Here is a 21,614-nt window from a genome sequence, read left to right as displayed (position 1 = left end):
GTTGAGAAGTCTGGGTACAAGAATCTCATACACGTGCTCGACCCCCGTTATGTTCTACCTGGCCGAAAGCACTTTTCCAAGACAGCTTTACACAATGTGCAGGGAATCCGTGGAAAAGGAGATACTGAAGTTGGTTTGATTTTTCCATAAATGACTGATGTCACAGATGTTCAGACGCAAGTTTATTCCGATGTTTACAATATTCTGTAAGACATGTTTGTTTCTGCTTGCTTAATGTGACTGTTATTTATTTGCATATATTGTTACCAATATGGCTTTAAAGCCTAAGTTGTACACTACTCATTTCTTAATTACAATACTTTGCACATTTTGTTGGATTAAGCATTTATTTAATGTCAATATTTGCACATCGACCAGTATTTTCATTTATCTGACTGTTTTTCATAATGCTGACCTCGTTCTAAAGGTTAAAGGTTATATTTAAAATAAAAGTATTTAAATTCAGCCTTTTTTCTCCTGGTCTTTATTGAGAATAGTTGTTTTTTTTAATCAATAATTATCGATATCGACTGATATGAAACACTTATATCGTGATACATTTTTTAGTCATATCGCCCAGCCCTAACCTCCACCCAGACAAACAATACAAGTACACAGTTCATGAAAAACAATATTTTTTGTTATTGTCATTGTAAGTGGGCCTAAACACTTACAGTATATTAGAAAATAATCTCATGGAAATGACTGCTGTCATTTGATTATAATAAGAGAATGTTGTCTGTCTATCTGTGTTGGCCTTGCGATGAGGTGGTGACTTGTCCAGGGTGTACCCCGCCTTCCGCCCGAATGCAGCTGAGATAGTCTCCAGCACCCCCCGACCCCGAAAGGGACAAGCCATAGAAAATGGATGGATGGATGGATGGAGATTTAACTTGTTATTTAGTCAGGTTTGGGACAGGTGTGCTGCTGGTGTAGCCACAGTGTGTACGTCTGATGTTGCTCACATGGGCTCCACTGAATGCTCAGGGAGTTTTTGCGTTTGCTCACACACATGAAAAATTAGAGGGAAGATTGGTCTCACCTCAGGGTTTTTCAGGATAGTCACACATTCCTCCAGGCCTCTCGGTTCCAAGGAGCGGTATGTGTCTGTGATTTCCGGCTTGACCTCTTCCCGGTCTTCTTCCAGGACAAAGACACTCTTTGGATCAGGACCAGGGACAGGAATAAGTAGGGGTCGGATTACCTCATCTAAAAATGCAAAGTGATTAAAGGTGAAATTAATATGAAGAACTAACTGCCTTTGATTGAAATGTTACAACTTTATTTGGCTCCATGGCTGGTTATTTAAGTACATAAAAGTAGTGTTTAATACGACTAAAACCGAGATGGTGTATGAAAAACACCTAGTTTTGGTGAAAATCTTAGCCTAAAACCGAATCATACTAACATATAAAAACCAGGGTACTAATGTATGTAGGTTGAGTTTTATGATTGTATTTTAATGTGTGCTGAATTTACTCCACACGGACACACAGACACACGCACACAGTACATATGCTGCCCAAGAGAACATTGTGCAGCCCTCAACAAAAAAAGTTTGGACGCCGCAGTCTTAAAGCATATTTGATTATGCTGTAAACATGATCACTTCAGATAATGTTTATCGTCCATGTAAAGTGACCCAGCCAGGAAATACTACAGTACCTCTATCTTCTCTGCTGGCTGCGGTGCTAGGAGGATGACTGAGGGGTGGAACGTGGTGTTGGAGGGGAGGCTCCTTCCTGCAGCAGGCCTCTGTCGCTCTTTGTGACACCAGTGATGAGGTGGACATGGTGATGGGATTCTTTATTGAGAAGGTAGACTCCATCTCCACTTGCTCAAAGAAGATATACTTGATGGCCAGCAGCAGGGCTAAGGCCAGGCAAATGAACTGCTCCACGTCCATGGTTACCATTCTGCAGGAAAACTGTTATTGTTACAGTTCAGACATGTTTAATAAAATGTACAACATGCAAACACAACTACTCGACACAGCAAGACTTTAGAACCATTAATAGCCAGGTTTTAAATGATGTTTTAAACTTTCAGGAACACAACTTGACGTCTCTTTGTACTTTCCATTAAAAGCTGATACGTACAGAATACAGGTTAGATGTATGGATGCGCCTATCGACCAGCCACAAATCAGTATGTGATTCCTATTACCGAATAATAGGAATGGGTATCATTCCCATTTGAACCGATTCGGTACCAATTCAGAGTAGCTTGTAATCGGTGCCGGTACTCAACGGTACACATTTTTGGTGGTTGTTTTTGTGCATGTAATTAAATGTTACATTTTTGATACTACATTTTTTTTATTGTAACACTCAAAAAGGATCTGATTATGATAACTGTACTATCCAAGTGTTACATATTGTTTTATTATAGCATTTGAGTCTCATTAGCAATGCAAAGAGATTAGATGGCAGTACTGTACTATGGTATGTTGTCTAAGAAGGTAATTTTTCCCCATGAAGCTGAATTGGTTATGCTGTGCCCTACAAAGTGTTTATGCCCTGAGTAGTGTGCTTATTACACACCAGCTGTTCAATTTTAACATTCATCTTAGTTGTAGTTTTTATTACCAAATTTGGAGGTGTAGAAAAATTGCCATGTAAAATCGCTAATGCTAATAGTAGCCCGTCTATGGACAAACCAAGTAGCATCAAGCTTCGCATTTTGGAAGAGTGGAGCCCTACTTTACGCTTCAGTGCTTTCTACCAAGCATACTTGCTTTGTTGGTGTTGAAAATTGCAACATTACTTAGAGGGAGTTGCTCGAGTAATCGTTTCCTTGAGCAACTGCACCAGGACATGACGTCACATGCAACAAAGGTATCGAACTATGGCACGTTTGATTTTACAGGAATGGATCCTCAGAAGTAGATTTGGTTGGTGCCTATAAAAGTACCAAATTCCATACCGGGCCCTACTGGATACTGACTTTCAATGTTGAGGACTCTATTACATTTTCTTGTCATAAATGGGATTTTAAGAAGAAAAAAATAAATTTATTGATTCAAACACACACAAAAAAAAAAAAATTAAGTGTTCTTTCAGTGTCAAAGAGCAATAACTAATTCTAAAAAAAAGTTAGATTCCCAATTGTTTATTTTAGATAGAAAAATAAATTTAAACACCTGCCAGCAGAAGTGAAAAAACTGACCAAAAACAGATGTTTTTTGTTTTATGAGATATAAAAAGTCAATATAAAAACCATATTTAAACAATATTCTTCTTAATCACATACAATATTTGATCAAAACAAATTAGCCAATAGTACACAAAACTACTACCTACATTTAAATCCTTTGCTTTTTGCCCTCAAAGTCCTCCTGTTAACGTATTCCCTGAGTTTGTAACATTGACAAAAACAACAAAAAAGATTCAAATTTTTTTTTAAATACAATCAAATAGCTTTGGCGTTCTGATACTACCCTTGGTAGTACCACTCCTGGCTGCTACACACCAACAGTTGTTATCCTCTCTCTTACTCTTATTAACCGACTTGTTCATTTCTTGTAAATATCTGCTTCCATCTACACTTTAAAAATATTTTTAAGCACTTATTTCTTCTGTCGTTTCAAGAGAGCTTGGAAGCTAGCTTAGCAATTAGCTGGGCAGTTTCAGGCTTGCTCTTCTAAGTATGTAACATGTTTAGCTTTGTCCTCCAGTGATAACATTATTTGAGGGGATCAGCTTTTGTGATTGTAATTTTCAGAATCGTCCAAAACTGATCGGTGGCCTATCGTTCGGCGCAGCCCTAGTTGTATAAGTGCAATCGTATATAACTAATATATATTTTGGATCAAAATACGTCTTGAAATTCCGACAATGTAAGTACTTCCTATTTTTGAGTTGGTGACTCTCCTTCCATACCTGGTGAGGTAATAGTGCCACAATGGCATCACTGGCTCAATCCTCCTGGGGGAGAGGTGCTCTTTGTCCACGCCAACATGTGGGACTCCAACTGTCGTGTTGAAGGACAGGGGCTCAGCGATCCACCGGCTGTGGGCGTGAACCATAACCAGGCCTAGGGACTGCAGACACAACAAGGTGAAGTTGAGAAAACAGAATTAACATACAGTAAAGTTAAAGTACCAATGATTGTCACACACACTAGGTGTGGTACAGTATGATTCGATTTTGGACTACTTTTTCACACAAATGTCTTATGCAGCAATTCCATCTTTGAGCTGACAAATGGTTTAAGGGCTGATCTGGAGACGGACGACATCAAAACAAAGGCGTTTTATTTTTTATTATTATAAAAACTCCTTGCAACATGCATTTTCTTAGTTGTTAATCATTCCAGTATACCACATTAGTTATAGTTCCCGTTGTGGCAAAAGCAAAAGAGTGTAACTTCATCGTTCATAGGTTCTGTTGTTGAGATTGGCTAGACCCCTGATTCTCAAACTGTGGTACATGTACCACTAGCGGTACGCAGGCGCCATCTTGTAGTATGCCAAAAATATCACTTGATTAAAGTAGTGTTTTATTTGACTAAAATCAAAGAGTATTACTGTTCAAACTGTGTCATGTTTCACTGGCCGAAAATATAAAATATACTTTTTAAATAAAATCTCTGCCTTGTTTTTAATGAATACTTAGGCCTACTATGATACTGTACTTTAATGTTGGTCATTGTGGCTCAGTAACTTGAAGGTTCCAGGTTCGATTCCTGCTTCCGCCAACCTAGTCACTGCTGTTGTGTCCTTGGGCAAGACACTTTACCCACCTGCTCCCAGTGCCACCCACACTGGTTTAAATGTAGATTAAATATCTACATTTGAGTCTACGCTTTGAGTCTCTAGAGAAAAAGCACTATATAAATATAATGCACTTCACTACATGGGGAAAATGGTTTGAGAACCACTAGCCTAGACTGCAGTATGTGTGCTGCATGTTCAACAACACAGGTTGAAACATGATGCCGGACGTGCAGGACACCATGGTGACAGCTGGTCAAAATCATCACACAGAAAAATCTGCCTTTAAATATGGCACCACTTTTGTACTTATTATCGATTGTACACGCAATCTTAGATCACCTGCAACATGCCCACTAATAATTCACACATTTTTTTGTTGGTACACGCGATTTAGCAATTGATATTTGGATCAAAGATCAGGCCCTAAGCCTCTGAGATTTTTTTAAAATTAAGAACAGCTGCAAAATAACCCATTTTAAGTGGATGTGTATTGATAAAAAAGGTGAGAAACCTTATTGAGTTTAGGGCTGGGTGATATGGCTGAAAACTATCATTATTTTGCTAATTATTGATTTTTTTTGATGTCCTATTGAAAATAAGCAATGGGAGAAACATATACTAAATGTAAACATTTTTATTTAAAATGTAACTTTCTTCTGATTATAATCCCCTCAGCTATCGAGGCAGAAATGAAAGGAAATGTCAACAACCATGGAAAACAACATTCTAAAATCACATTGAACACTTAAAGATAATGTCTTAAAATGAAGGTGCAAAAATAAGAAATATGTAAGAAATGTTGAATAAAGTGTAACAAAATAGTGTAAAGTGTGAAAATGTAAAGAGAGAGAAACATGAGAATAACTATTTTCTGCAGGTTTAGTGCCAGGAAGTTACAGCTGTGCTCTAAAGGGTGAGCACGAATAAGGTGTTGTGGTATTACTGGTCTTGGTGGTGACAAGAACCTTGCATCATTTACAGACCACATTCGTCTGACTATGGTCCCTTTGAAAAAATCCAAAAAACTGCCATACTGTCCAGGTGACTTTTCCATTGTTATCCACAATTTCTTAATTTTTACTTTCTCTTCTCACTCCATGCAGAGAATCACCCGCCAGACAACAAGATGGCGCCACCAGACATAATAGTTAATACGGTTACCTGATTGTCTGTTAGCATGTCAAAGATCAGTGATCACTTTCTGTGTTGCTAGTTTACCAGAGAGCGAGTGCTTTTGTTCATGCAACCAACCTTGCTTTGCAACTTTCACTTTCTTCCGCCGAAGAAAAAACGTTTTATCGAACACATTTTTTATTGATATCTATTACGTGTCTATCCCGATATATTTTTATATGGTTTTATTTCCCAGCCCTAATTACATTTAAGGAAGACTTGGAGCAAAGTACCTTCTATGCTCATCATCGTCTTTGCCAACAAGAAGCTTCGATTAAAAAGGTAAAATTGATGTTAAATGCTTACTTATATATTTTGCATTGTTTTCTGCATGTAAAACTAAAAGTATTCTCTACAAAATGTATTTATTTTAAAAGGTGTCTGCAACAGATTAGTTGGGTTTACGTGATTTCTTAAGGGATTATTTGATTCAATTACTAACAAAAAGCGAAGTAGCACTGTTCTGTATAGAAGAAAATTTGGGGAAATAACTACAAAAGTACACTTCATTCATTAACGGTGTTACAAAAAAGATCAGTTAGAATAATACATAATGTTAGATATAGAGAACATACAAACCCTATATTTATTGAATCAAAAATACTGAAATTCCACGACATAGTGAATTTGCAAACAGCTAAAATTATACATAAAGCAAACTATAACCTGCTACCCAAGAAAATACAATTCTTCTCAAAAGAAGAGGAGAAATATAATCTTAGAGAAAAATTGTATTTAAAACATTTGTATGCACGTACAACACTTAAGACCTTTAGTATATCTGTATGTGGAATTAAATTACGGAATGGATTAAGCAAAGCAATCAAACAAAGTACAAATATGATCCACTTCAAGAAACTCTTCAAACTTAGTGTTTACAAAGTACAAAGAAGAAGAACCATGATAAACATTCTGAATTGATTTCATCCATCCATCCGCTCATTTTTTCAAAATAATCTTACTCATCTCACCATATGAAATGTAACTTACTTCACAGAGTATTATTTATTTATTTTTATTGTGATTACTTGTGGAGTATATTGTGAATAAATTGAGAACAGGAAGTGAACAAAAGTTTTAGCAACTGTTATGTAAAAGAAAAGGGGTAGGATTAAATAAGCTCTGCTTCTTCCTACTCCTTTTCGAACATGTTGAAAAGAGAAACTGGAAATTGTGATGTATCATGTTGTATGCTTGCATGTTCGAAATAAACTGAAACTCAAACTAAAAAAAAAGGAAAACAATGACAAATTAGAGGTCCTACCATGATCATCTTGACTCTCTGGGTGACAGGATTGGGTTTATTGTCTTCCTCTTCCTCGAGCACTCTGGAGAAATGGCTCAGCTGCCAAATTGGATGTCCTTCTTGACTCTCACGAGACAACTGTTGGAAGGCATCACTGAGTCAACGAAACTGAAAACACTGAAAGGCACGAGCAATTAAACTCTTACCTCCAGCACCAGCGAGACACATGCAGGGAAGAATGTCATGAAGACAAAATAGTTGGCCAAAACAGACATGCAGCCAAAGTAGCACATTATTTCCAACTGTCGAACTCCTGCCAAATTGAAAGATTCAAAAGGCATCAATGACATTAAAAAAAACAAATCACACTTATATAATAACTTTGTTTATTTTACTGATGTCAACCAAAGAAGGGTTATGGTAGGGTTGTTAGTTTTGTTCGCCCGTAGAAGAGTTTAAACAAAAATGTTTAAAAAAGTAACAATGCAAGAAAAAAAGAGAAAAAATACATATTGTAGTGAAAAAATAATTAAATTGTGATACTAATGACCAGCCAGGGGTGTCCAGATATTTTATTCTGATATATCGATCGATATTCGATCGATATATCAGATTAGTGCAAGCTAGACATACATAATACGTGTTCTTAATTGACAACAGCTTCGCAAACAATAGCACACAAGCTATCTTAATTGAACAATATTGCCGTCTAAAACATGACATTTGTCATTAGAATCAAATATTAAATACAGATACTAAGTCTGCCAGGTAGTAGCCAGTAACAAACATTTCCACATCACTCCACTTACTATGTCATGAGCTTAATGAATTATTTTGCTCACCAAGTGTTGCCAAAAAAGCAATTACCACTACACTTGAACTTAAAAACAGCATAAGTCCATTCCAGACACTAACTAATAGATAGATTAGTGTTTTTCATTCCTACCTACCATTATTCTCTGTTTGACTCATTTCATTTGATCAAACCTTTTCTAACATTCCACACTACAAAATAATACAAGTATGTATAATTAGTGCTGATATCGTATCGGTCTGGGTTAATATTCCAGTATCGGCATTGTATCAGAATAACAATGGCACCTAGCTGACCCAAAGTTCTATCTCATCAGTTTTTGACAAGGTTTGGTCACCACTGGGTTACAGCAACATATGACAAAAACAACAGACGTTACCTGACATGGTTCCCACCCCGATCACTAAGCACTCCACCAGGGCATCCAAGGTGAACGTAGGTCCCAACACAGCCATACCTCGAGCAATGTTTTCCCGAACTTCATCCTGAAAAAACATAAACAGTATATATAATAAACATATACATAGAATAGAATGTTTAAATATATATCAATATATCATAAGCCTAAAATAATGCATAAGAGGGAGTGTGAGTCTTTTGTCTAGTGGGGTAGTAATAAAGGGTGTCCTGATCCGATATTAATATTAGCAACAAAAAAAACAAGTATCGGGTTATATCAAACTGCATGTAAAATGTCTGATATCAGCAGCGTGTTTACTTATGCAAAGATGGACAGCCAGTTAACATCTAAATGTCCTCCAAAAGCACAGAAGGTTGTTCTTTTCTTTCAGTTAAGTCATTTACAAAAATGGGCTACTGGGGGCTTGCAGCTACACAGCAGGTAAGCACCCAAGTTAGACATACGTAATAAGTGTCCTTCAATGAACAATGTCGCAGTTTAAAACAGCACATTTGTCAATGTAATCAAGTATCAAATATTTATAGTAGCATATTACTTACACATGCACAGTCTCCAAGGCAGAAGTGTATTAGTAAGTATCCAGTAACAAATGTGTCTGCATCATTCAATTTACTGTCATGAACTTAAAGGGGAACTGCACTGTTTTTGGAATTTTGCCTATCGTTCCCAATCATTATGAGAGTCAAGAACACACTTTTTTTTTTTAAACGATTTTAAAGATGATAAAAAACACTTGAAAGATGCGGCTAATGGGAGTCACCGTTGTCGCCTTCAAAACCCTCCATCAATGACACACACACACACACACACACACACACACACACACACACACACACACACACACACACACACACACACACACACACACACACACACACACACACACACACACACACACACACACACACACACACACACACACACACACACACACACACACACACACACACAAGAAAGCGAAAGAGAATGTAGTAACAGACGCGTTCCTAACAATATGTAATATATTCAATATTTACCAAGACTGATTTATTCCACGCATAGATTTCTTTTACTACTTACTGTTAATACTTTTAGGGCTTCAGCAACGTAGGTATTAGAAGTATTAAGTTGCATCGGGATAGTAAATATGAATGACAAAATGTCTTTAGCACTAAACATGGACACATTGTTTCAACACTGTGAGCCATAAATATGAATGAGTAGAAAGTAGATAAGACACCTTTCTGTGCTGTAATGTGCGCGATTACGTCCTTATATACCAGGGGTGGTCAAACTATAGCCTGAGGGCCACAATTGGTCCTCTTAATCCGGCCCGCCAAAAATTAAAAACAGAATTGAGCAAAGATCTGTTGTGAGAATTGCCCCAACAAAACTGATACTAGACTTCTACGCACTGGTAAAAAATGTGAACAACACTGCTCCCACTAAAAGAGAATGTAAGTGTTTACCTTTTAATACCATGTTTATGTTTCTTTGATGTTCTGATATGATATTGTTGAATATGATTAAATTAGCCCATGTTTGAAAAGCCCACTCTTAGTTCCAACAGATACAATATGATTTAATGCATCATGTGCTCGCCTGTCAAATTTCAAAAGCCAATGTGGCCCCTGAGCCAAAATGTTTTCCCACCCCTGTTATATGCTTATAATTAATATTTAGATATTACAATAAGTGTAATAACAATAATATACAATATAATAATTCTTAATAATTATTTACAAACATCTCTTTTTGAGAACTTTTCGATTTATGAATCTTCTGATCACACCGTATACGTCTCTGTGTATGAAAGCTTCATTCATTCATTTTGTGTCCCGCTGGCGAACATTTTGTGTTTGCTCTATCGAAAAGACTGAGGAAGCAACAAGTTTTAATTGTGATAAGAACAAACTTTTCAGTAAAAATATACCAAAGCAAACTTATTTCACAGCGGAGGGGAACTACCACGCGTACAGTGAGTGGCGCCTCTTCCAAAGCAAACACGCACACCAGCCCTTTCTCTCCCTCTGTCTGCTTGTTTCTCTTTGGTAATTATGCACTGTATCGTAAGTGGATTTTACTATTTAAAATGTTTATTATTGTAGCAATTTGGTTGTTAAAGTTAAGGATTTTCATGATTTCTGATCGTTTGTGAGAGCACTATAGGGTATAGACTAGTTGGCAGAGCAGCGCATACAGGACAGTTCAGCTTGTTGTTGTTGTGGTTTGTTAATAAAGAGATAGTTGATTCATCACCACCTTGTTATGTTTGTGTGATATACAGTACTGTATAGCACTTTATATTGTCTTCAAAGTATACACACCTTTAATAAATTATGGTCGAGGCTGGAACCCATTATTCATATTTACATTGTTTATTATGGCAAAATTTGCTTCACTATACAAACTTTTAGATTTCTGAACTCTGTTCAAGAACCATCAGAGTTTGTAAATGGAGGTTCCAATGTACAATCACACCATAGCCCCTGAATCACTAGGTAGATGTTAAACCCAAGAAGTAAAGAAACTATCAGTGACTGCTGAGACGTGGAAAAGGGGTAGGACTAAATAAGCTCTCCTTCCAACTCCTTTTCGGAATGTTGAATGGTGCAAGCGTAAACAAAATCAACATGGTCATCGTTACCTGAGAACTGGAGCTGAGGGCAAACTTGGCAAGAGCAGATGCTTTAGAGAGGTCAATGAGGAGCAGGAAGAAGGGCAGTGCCTCACTGGAAGACACAGCACCACAATAAGCATCTGGAGTTTCTAATAAATAATAAACATAAGAGTACATGAAGTAAATACAAACTTACTTGAGACCAGTTAACTCTTTATCAAGGAAGTGAATGACGACTGTGCTAAATACAAAGCTGGAAAATATGGTGAAGAGACCCGCAATGCCTGCAATGGAAGAAAATGAGTTCTAGTTGGTTTGGCCATCTTCCGTCCTGTGGAATATTAACAACATTTATACCTAAAATATATTTTGATCCCAACTGTCTCAAGTTCTGGAACTGGAAGTAAATGTAGACAATGGCGATGCAACGTGTGATGGTTAAGATGATGATGTCACTGCTGAGAATTTGCTGTCAAAAGAAAGTATAAAACAGGGTTTTAAAGTTACAGTGCCTGAAAAAAACATTCTCAAAATGTTTTGAATTTATTCATCTCCCACCATATTTTGCTTCACCATAGATAGAGATAGATACATACATATAACTATATATGCGATTTTTGTATAATTATATAAGAATAAATTATATATATATGTATAATTTTTAAAATTAAAATAACATAATATAATGTAAAATAAATAAAAAATTGCAATTTGTATGTGAATCTTTTTTTGAGCTCCCGTAACAGAAAGCTTTGTCTTTTATTTTTATTGAAGCTAAAAAACATTTGATAAATAGTTTGTTGTCAGGACTTTCCCTCTCACTGATTTTAATTAGGAAAATATCTAATGTTTTATTTTTTGTAAAAAAAAAAAAAAAAAGTTGTATTTTTGTGGCAGCGCTGTGAGCAGCACAGTTACAGTATGAATAAATATTTGAGAATGAAGTGGTCATCTTTATTGTTAGCATATTTTCAGTGAATATTAAATCTGCTGCTATAGTGCAACATATATTCAAGTTCAGTAGCAGGGTTGGGATTTAATTTCATTTACTTCAGTATTTTACTGTATGTCATTTAAACCTTTTTTAATAAACATAGAAAATACCATATTTGTCTATCTCCTTATATACTGCCCTGCTGTATGTCCCCTGTGAGTGCCAGAACTATGTCATTGTGACACAATCTATTCCATCTTTAACACTCTCACACTGAATGGGCCTCAAGGCAAGTGTGCAGAGCTTGAGTAACAGTTGTTTTTTTTGTGTGTCAATGTAGACTGTTTATCGCAGTTAGTTACTCACCTCATCTGTTTTGGGGCAGTCATAGTTCCAGCCACAGATTTGATCATTTCCAGTGAACATGTTCATGGACATCATACAGACCGTGAGGGTGACTGTGCCCACAATGACCTCCCAAGGATGCGAGGCCACCAGAAGGCCATGCATACGGAACAGACGAGTTAGCATTGTGGAAAGGACCTGCTGCAGAACAAGTACAATCTGAGAAGGGCCTTCAGTACAATTTAACATGTGCTTTTGCCAGAAAAATTGGCTTGTTTTCCTGCAATGTTAATTTGTTATTCTTCCTAGGAAAAAAGGTAACAAATCTTTGAATATATATTTTATTTTACAGGGTTTGTAAATGGACTCTTTGCATGAAATATTGAAACATGAATCTTCCCCAACATGTCTTGGTCAACTAAGGCAAATACTGCACATGTGTATTTCTCCAACAAATTACACTGTAGTGCAGTTTAACAATATAAAACATTTTGTATCACAATCCTTGTGCTCAAAGTTATCAGGGTTATCTATATCAACACTGTGCTGTTGCAGTGTTGGCGTTAACGCACTGTGTCTTTTTACGCATTGAAATCAGAAAGGACGCGAATTTCCGGAAGTCCGTGCGTTCCCTGGATGCGGATTTTTTATTTTATTTTTACAGCCCGTTTTTTTTATTTTTTATTTATCGATAATCGCATTCTGCCGGTGTTTTGTTTTGTTTATATTTGCCGGGTCAAATTATTATTAAATTATTATGAATTATTGGTCGACTTCAAAGTAATGCACTTACCAGTACAATTTTTTTAATTTTGATACGCCGAAAGTTTTATCAATCACAAATACTGCTTCAGTTTGCACTCTGACAACTTTACCGCGAGGGGCTGTCAAAAAGAAAGACTTCATGGTAAACACTAAGGTGAGTGTAAAGTCAACCTTTAACTTCATCCTGTGCCATGTCTCCAGTAAATTAGTTGTTTTAGTCTTTGTGAGTTCATGGAAACTTCAATTTTATCTCCCGCTGGATCGACATCGTTCGAGGATGGAGACAGGCTAGCTGTTAGCTTCAAGCTAACCAGCACCAGAGCAGACTCCTCCATCCCAAAAACATACTTTGCAGGTCAACAAACGGGGAAAATATGTGCCTTTTGAAGTGTTAATGTGCGAGGAGTGTTCAAAAGGAGTCTCTTGGAGAAGTGGCTGACAAGTTAGCAAGTGTCGCTCGCATCACCGTCATTGTTTACTGAAGCAGAGATGCTAACTGTGCATTATGATAAACGCGCAACCGTCGCCAGGCTCTGCTTTTTATCGATAGACCTATCAGATTTAGATTTAATATTTTATTATCTATAGCAGGGGTGTCAATAGTGTGGCCCGGAGGCCATTTGTGGCCCACAGCTAATGTTTTAAAGGCCCACGGCACATTCTAGCAATACTAACAAAATAAACAAAAACATAAAAAAAGTGGAATAAAAAAAGCTTACAGGTGAAATGTAATTTAGAAAAAGATGCAATGTTGACTAATAAAACAAAGCTGTTTTTTTTTTATTTAAAACTGTCATTGTTCAAAAAATAATATTGAATCAAAATCAATGTTTTTATGAATTATTGACCTATTCAAGGCTCCAATTACTTCATATCAAATATTCCACTTTGAAAAATATTTTTTGAGGAAGATTTTGCATATTTTGTGTGTTTGCCAAAAAAAAACAGTTTTCTTTGACAAAAAGGGCAGAAAACAAAACAAAAGAACAACAAAAAAACAACTTAGATGGATGGATCTGAACTTGATGTATTGTTTATTGTTTATTGAATGGATCCCCATTAGCTGACGCCAAGGCGACTGCTAGTCTTCCTGGGGTCCATGTAGACTCTAGAGATTTAAGCATTAAATAAATAATGTATGTATGCCCTGGCACCCCATTATCATAATTTCATGACCGAAGCAAAAAACTTTTTACACTTTTATACTGAAATGAATACACCTACAACTTATTAAATACAAATATAGAAAAAACTACTGTCAGCAGTAACATTTAGATCCATGAAGGAAATAAAGTGAATTAAAGTTTAGAACTGATACATTTACATACGCATAAACATTTTCTTTTGTATTATTTTTTTAATGAATTAACGTTTATGACAACCTTTTTCCAAAACACAATATAGAATGTGAAATATAACAGGATAATGCATACGTTTATCATTTGTTTTCAAAACGCTTACAAAAAAGTGGGACCCCAAAAATTTAATGTGGGACCCCATTTTTATGACTTGATGGGGTCCCTGGGACCCCATTCTGAAAATTCTTAGCGCCAACACTGTGTTGAATGTGCTCAAAGAAGTACTTCAACAGACACTAAAATGTTTCAACCAAGTTTAATTTTTATAATAAAAAAATCAACACTAGGCCTGCAGCTATCGATTATTTTAGTAATGGACTAATCTACGATTATTATGTTCAAGTAATGGAGCAGTCGGACAAAACACACTAGTGTATTTTAGGAAAAATACCGTATTTTTCGGACAATAAGTCGCAGTTTTTTTTCAGTTTGGCCGGGGGTGCGACTTATACTCAGGAGCGACTTATGTGTGAAATTATTAACACATTACCGTAAAATATCAAATAATATTATTTAGCTCATTCACGTAAGAGACTAGACGTATAAGATTTCATCGGATTTAGTGATTAGGAGTGACAGATTGTTTGGTAAATGTATAGCATGTTCTATATGTCATAGTTATTTGAATGACTCTTACCAAAATATGTTACGTTAACATACCAGGCACGTTCTCAGTTGGTTATTTATGCGTCATATAACGTACACTTATTCAGCCTGTTGTTCACTATTCTTTATTTTAAATTGCCTTTTAAATGTCTATTCTTGGTGTTGGGTTTCATCAAATAAATTTCCCCAAAAAATGCGACTTATACTCCAGTGCGACTTATTTGTTTTTTTCCTTCTTTATTATGCATTTTCGGCCGGTGCGACTTATACTCTGAAAAATACGGTAGTTGAAATACGCAACAATTTTTCTGCTTGCCAAGCCTTTGTTCTTTCTTTTTTTTCTATAAATGCACATTATCAACATAGTACCATTGCACTTTTTGTGTGCATGAATAAAAATAAATTAAATAAAAACTCCGCAGCTCACCACCAGACAGTACCACAACACATACATCACCGCTCTCATGTCTATCCTATTGCACCATGCAGAAACTATGTCCGCGTATTTAAAATTCTGTGTACTTCATGCAGTCCGGATGTGATATATTTTAATCGTTACACTAATGTAACGATTAATCGAAGCAACAGAAGATAAATCAAAGGTTTGTTTTAATTGAATCTATTTAATCAAAAAAGTATTTAATTGTTGCAGCCCTGAACAACATGTTTATAAAAGTTTAGATAGGGGTATGACTAGAAATAGGCACCAAATCCTGTACTTTTTTTGACACAGACTAAATTTCCCCGGTCCAAGCGGGCACCGGTTCACATTAAGTCCAACGGTGCCGTGTTACGGTACTTGGCTTGCGCATGACGTCGCGTCCTGTGGCAAACACCATCTCTAACTAGGGATGTAGCGATACACAATATTAATAACCACGGTAAAACTCCAGACGGTTAGATTACTGTTTTACATTAAAATTATCGGAAAAACCTGATTAATAACTGCACTTTAATACATTCACAGACTACCTAGTTAGCTTAAATGCTAACATGAAAACAAGAGACGTTAACGTCTTTCCCCATTAATAAACAACATATCTCAAATCCAAATTTGTATAAAACACTGCTGTTTGAACAACCAAGATATTTAATTGTGTACATTGAAGCGGTGCTTTTTTACTAGAAAGGGATCATTCTATACTCAAGAGCAGGCCTGGGCAATTATTTTGACTCGGGGGCCAAATTTAGAGGAAAAAAATTTGTCTGGGGGCCGGTATATCTGATTTTTAGGAACACTAATACAAAACCTCACAATAATGTCTGAATGCTAAAAAAGTTATGACAGACCGCCTTAAAAAAACGGAATGGAATTTAATTTTTTTTTTTTACTGAATGAGACACCCAGAATGCACATGAAAATAAAGAATATGGGATCTACAATATTAACTATGAATGATAAAACATTGAATATTGACAACATATGAACGTCACACCCCTTCCCCATATTTTACAATCAAGCGAAACACAAAAAAATGCAACGGCGAAATATGAACGCGAAGGGTAAAAAAAAACAACAACAACACACCAATCTCAAATATCTGATACATCACTAAGCTTTAGAACTTTGTTGTAAAAATCTCCTTCCGCATTTCAGGCTGGCCGCTCTTGAAAAACTATGTGGAAACGCTTCCCACCCACCCTACTTGGTGCCTCGTCTGAGCTGCTGTGATTTAAATGACCATAGTAACTAATTAGATTACCATAGTAACTAGTATATCATGCAAAAGCTCAAATTCCAACCATTGAAATACTTTGTATAGTTCAAGACTTACGGTCATTAGAAAACATCAATGCACATCATAATGGCAGCTACAGTTTCCATCTTGAATATCTAAAAAAATTATTTGGGAATGTCTATATTTTTGTTATTTGCTGATGTATATATTTTATATGCTGTTTTTTATTTAATTAATTTATTAGAGACTATTTTATGCTTTATTTACCTTTTTTTATTATTATTATTTTATTTACTATTATTATTATTATTTCCACATGTAAGCATAAATAATTGATCATATTAGTACATTGTTTGATTGCTTTGCTTAATGCATTCCATAATTTAATTCCACATACTGATATACTGAAGGTCTTAAGTGTTGTACGTGCGTACAAATGTTTTAAATTACATTTCTCTCTAAGATGATTTTTCTCCTCTTTTTTTGAGAAGAATTGTTGTATATTCTTGGGTAGCAGGTTATAGTTTGCTTTGTTTATAATTTTAGCTGTTTGCAAATTCACTATGTCGTGGAATTTCAGTATCTTTGATTCAATAAATAAAGGATTTGTGTGTTCTCTATATCCAACATTATATATTATTCTAACTGATCTTTTTTGTAACACCGTTAATGAATGAAGTGTACTTTTGTAATTATTTCCCCATATTTCTACACAATAACTCAGATATGTAACACTAGTGAACAGTAGAGAATATGAAGTGATTTTTTGTCTAGAACATATTTTGCTTTATTCATTATTGACGTGTTTCTTGCTACTTTATGTTGTATATTTTTTACTTGAGATTTCCAGTTCAATTTATCATCAATCATTATACCTAGAAATTTGGTTTCATTTACTCTTTCAATTTCTATTCCGTCTACTTGTATTTGTGTTTGACTTTCTCTTCTACTGTTACCAAATAGCATTATTTTATTTTTACTGAGATTTAAAGATAGACTATTATTTGTATTATCTTCTGTGTGTTCTCTCCTGAACAAAACACTGTTGTATCATCCGCAAATAATACTAACTTTAAATCTTTTGTAACTTTACAAATGTCATTTATCTAGACATTGAATAATTTAGGTCCTATATTGATCCCTTAGGTACACCACAGGATATATTTAGCGATGTAGACGAAACCACCACATTAATATTAAAGATATGGTTAACATTCTTAGTGCTAAAGATATTCCCCTCTCCTTGTATCCCTTCTCCCAGCTCCACCGTCTCGCCGAGTGCCAGCAAGAGTCATGAGTACTTGTCAACTCGACTCCTCAACTGGAGATAACTTTCTAGGTAAAGACTGATCTCCAAAATAATATCTCAGCATCCAGTAACCATGGTTAACAGATCACAACAATTTAATACAAATGTATCTCCCTTAGCACCTCACCATGGGGAAGGATGTATTCATATGCCTTCACCAGCACCTGCATTAAACATGCAGAGAGTTACACAAGGTAGGGACTGATCTCTGTATACACTACACCCATAATTTCAAACCCTACTTTACGATTGAGCTGAAGTTCTGACTATTATGACCTGTACTTTTACCTTTCTTATAGTTCTTACCACCTTGGGGCACCATTCAGGTAAAATCTCAGCTCATCTTACTTGCTTATTTGTTATTTGGTATTAAATGGTTGTGATCTGTTAACCATGGTTACTGGATGCTGAGATATTATTTCAGAGATCAATCTTTACCTAGAAAGTTATCTCCAGTTGAGGAGTCGAGTTAACATGTACTTATGACTCTTGCTGGCACTCGGCGAGATGGTGGAGCTGGGAGAAGGGATACAAGGAGAGGGGAATATCTTTAGCACTAAGAATGTTAACCATATCTTTTGGTGGTTTTGTTGTGCATGCTTTTGTCCACGTTGTTCCTTTGACGATGAATAAATACCCTATTTCTTTCTTTCTACATTAAGGGTGCCTTTTCATCTGATTAAATTTATAATGAACAGGGACATTGCGGTTGTCCCAAGTGGATGGTATGATGATAGGATGCTTTTCTGGCCCAGCTATAAAAACACCGACAGAATTGAAAGGGCAGCTTTAAATGAGGAGCAGCATGAGCCAAACTGGCCAAGATTTGACGTTTCTGTTGTCCGAACTTGTGGTATGCATAATCTTCTTGTTTAAAAATAACGTCATAGTTGCTTCTCTTTATGCTTGGAATAACCTATTGTGTCTATGTTCTGACCAGGTCTCTTGTAAGAGAGAGACCTGATTTATCATCATCAATAATAATATTCTGTTCAGCTCTACAGCTAATTTGAAACTCATGTTCATTTTAACATATTCAATTTTAGACAACTACTAAGACGCATTAAAAATAATGCAACAATATGGAAAGGGCTGCGACACCTCAGACCTGCAATCTGAGGCAGAGAACGAGGAGCTGCCAGAAAAAAGGAACAGGAAGCCAGTGTAAGTGTGTTCTGTCTTGTTTTTGTCATGTTTCTACAGTAATAGGAAGGTTATTTCCGGTAGCATTCAAAAATAGACCAGAGATGCTTGTACTATATGTATATTTGGCAATTTTGGTATTGCAATAATCCTAATGATATGGTTACCCAACAGCCATCGTCTCGGGGACTCAGATGATAGCGAAGAAGCCTAACCTCCCGCGGCAGGGGGGGGTGTTACCCACATATGCGGTCCTTCCAAGGTTTCTCATAGTCATTCACATCGACATCCCACTGGGGTGAGTTTCCCTTGCCCTTATGTGGGCTCTGTACCGAGGATGTTGTTGTGGCTTGTGCAGCCCTTTGAGACACTTGTGATTTAGGGCTATACAAATAAACATTGATTGAGTGATTGATTTGGATAAATGTATGCGTCTGTATAAAACATTAATTTGAGTTGTTTACCATGTAAGCCCAAATCCAAACTGTTCTCGAGTTGCCATATTTGGCACGAGAAATGCTGCCAAAAATGTATTATTTGCACAGCTATGTTATTTATTTTACGTAGAAATAATATGTTTCCATTTTATTTATGTTATGTAATTTTGTGCTACTTAAACAGTTTATTTTCTGTGCTGTTAATACCCATCTTGACTAACTGGGTAAATAAAAGTGCCGCTGACTGTTTACAGCACAGCTGTCATGGCAACTCATCAGGGTTCCTGTTCTGTAACCATGTACACTGTTTGTTTGTCTAATCTTGAACGGGTTTGTGCTGAAAACAAAGTTTCAGTGTACTTGTGCAATGACAATAAAGACCTACCTACCCACTCACTCCAATTTCACTGAATTTCGCTCAAAAATGAATATTTTTATATGTATACTTTCACCGAAAAATATATCGAGATATATATCGAATATAGAGTTTAAGTAAAAATATATCGAGATATACTTTTTCATCCATATCACCCAGCCCTAGCTAATATAGACACTTACATCATGTGTTGCCTTCATTATATCACTTATATAAGGCTTTTATTTTTTTGTGGCTCCAGACAGAATTTTTGTTTGTATTTTTGTTCCAATATGGCTATTTCAACATTTTGGGTTGCCGACCCCTGGGATTAATTGAGGCGAGATAATAAATATATATATTTTTTTATTGATTTGATAAATGAATGCAGGGTCTCTGCAGGTTTCAACAAGCCACATTTAAGACTTCTAAGACCATAATGAATACAATTTAAGACCCATTACACATCGATACAGGCAAAAATGTACAAAAGACTTGAAGGACAATTGAAGGCATTATTTAAATATTGTATATTCATATATTAAATTATGTGAATTTATCCACAGCTCTTTCACACTGGAACACAAAATGCTTAACCTAACTAAAAAAAAAACAACAGAAACCTCTCTGTTGTGAACCTAGACTTGTTTGGAAGACAGAATAAAAAATTGCCAAACGTTATAGCAATATTTCAAAGCGAGACTGAAGTTTATGCATGTTATAAATAAAAGTAACGTCAACAGATTATTAAGACCTTTCAAAATCGTATTTAAGACCTTTTATGGGATTTTACGATAATTTAGATATTTTAAGGCCTTAAATTCAAATGATTGGATTTAACACCGTTTTTTATACTTTTTAAAACTCTGCGGATACCCTGTGAATTGTTGCAGCCCTAACAATTACTTTGTCACCTATAACACAAAGCTGACACAAAGTTTTGTCTTTAAATATATGTCTGTTTTGAAATAAAGAAAAAAAATATATGCTTGTTTTTAATAAATAAGTTTGGACACCTCTGCCCTAAAGTACTCTTACCTGACTACAATTTAAGATACCCACCTGTGCAAAAATTAACCAAAATATAATATACATACATTTGCAAAATTTGTTGACAATTTGTCAACATTTTGTAGTTTTAATTCAATTAAGCACAAGATAAAAACCTGTGTACTTTTTAATTTGCACATCAGATGAATCACCACGAAGCACTTAACAAGAAAGATGACAATACTGTATGTAGTTAGTAGCACCTTCCCTTCAAAGACGTTTAACATTGTGTGTGATAGCGTCAGCTAGGCTAGAAAGGCCCGTGAGAGTGACTTACCTGTGAGGATGAAGAGGGTGAAATGTGAGGGAGGTTTGATGATAAAGGCTGCTGGCGTCATGCGGGGAACGAGTGGGTTGGCTTGAACCTTTCCAACGTCACTGGCGTCCACACAAGTTGAGCGGATTCTACAATTAAGCGAGCACACATGGAACCATGGCACGCTACTACATCATACGAGGCTTCGGCCAATCACAGCGCTCGACCAGCGTCGGTGACGATTGTGCCACGCCCCGTTTCCTAGGAATCGGCTGTAGGGGGCGTGGCCAGTGTGTGGCCGCCTAGTCACACCACTCAGTGCAAGCTGGACGGTTTTTCCTCGGCTGCTTTGAATGAGCCCACTCTATCTGCTCCTCACGTTTTTGTTGCTGAAATTGATATATTAC

The 21,614-nt window shown here is 36.1% G+C and overlaps 1 protein-coding gene across 2 annotated transcripts in view; it reads right to left on the bottom strand.

Moving 5' to 3' along the window:
- LOC133652356 (3-hydroxy-3-methylglutaryl-coenzyme A reductase-like) overlaps positions 1 to 21,394 on the bottom strand; it is a 41,856-nt gene extending 20,462 nt beyond the window's left edge. The window contains exons 1-11 of one of the 2 annotated variants that reach the window (XM_062051010.1): positions 21,229 to 21,394; positions 12,271 to 12,447; positions 11,328 to 11,439; positions 11,167 to 11,254; positions 10,998 to 11,082; positions 8,330 to 8,435; positions 7,343 to 7,449; positions 7,155 to 7,274; positions 3,882 to 4,042; positions 1,666 to 1,916; positions 1,043 to 1,209 (exon numbers count right to left, since the gene is read on the bottom strand). In XM_062051010.1, coding sequence (XP_061906994.1) covers positions 1,043 to 1,209; positions 1,666 to 1,916; positions 3,882 to 4,042; positions 7,155 to 7,274; positions 7,343 to 7,449; positions 8,330 to 8,435; positions 10,998 to 11,082; positions 11,167 to 11,254; positions 11,328 to 11,439; positions 12,271 to 12,435 — 1,362 coding nt within the window. In that variant the 5' untranslated portion in view covers positions 12,436 to 12,447; positions 21,229 to 21,394. Of the gene's footprint in view, positions 1 to 1,042; positions 1,210 to 1,665; positions 1,917 to 3,881; positions 4,043 to 7,154; positions 7,275 to 7,342; positions 7,450 to 8,329; positions 8,436 to 10,997; positions 11,083 to 11,166; positions 11,255 to 11,327; positions 11,440 to 12,270; positions 12,451 to 21,228 lie in introns of both variants that reach the window. The other variant, XM_062051009.1, reaches the window with a different exon arrangement.
- Between the last annotated feature and the right edge of the window lie 220 nt (positions 21,395 to 21,614).

The sequence above is a fragment of the Entelurus aequoreus genome, linkage group LG06, assembly GCF_033978785.1.
Source record: "Entelurus aequoreus isolate RoL-2023_Sb linkage group LG06, RoL_Eaeq_v1.1, whole genome shotgun sequence".
Classification (NCBI taxonomy): domain Eukaryota; kingdom Metazoa; phylum Chordata; class Actinopteri; order Syngnathiformes; family Syngnathidae; genus Entelurus; species Entelurus aequoreus.
The sequence above is the reverse complement of the archived record's forward strand: the minus strand, read 5'-3'. Positions and strand labels throughout refer to the sequence as shown.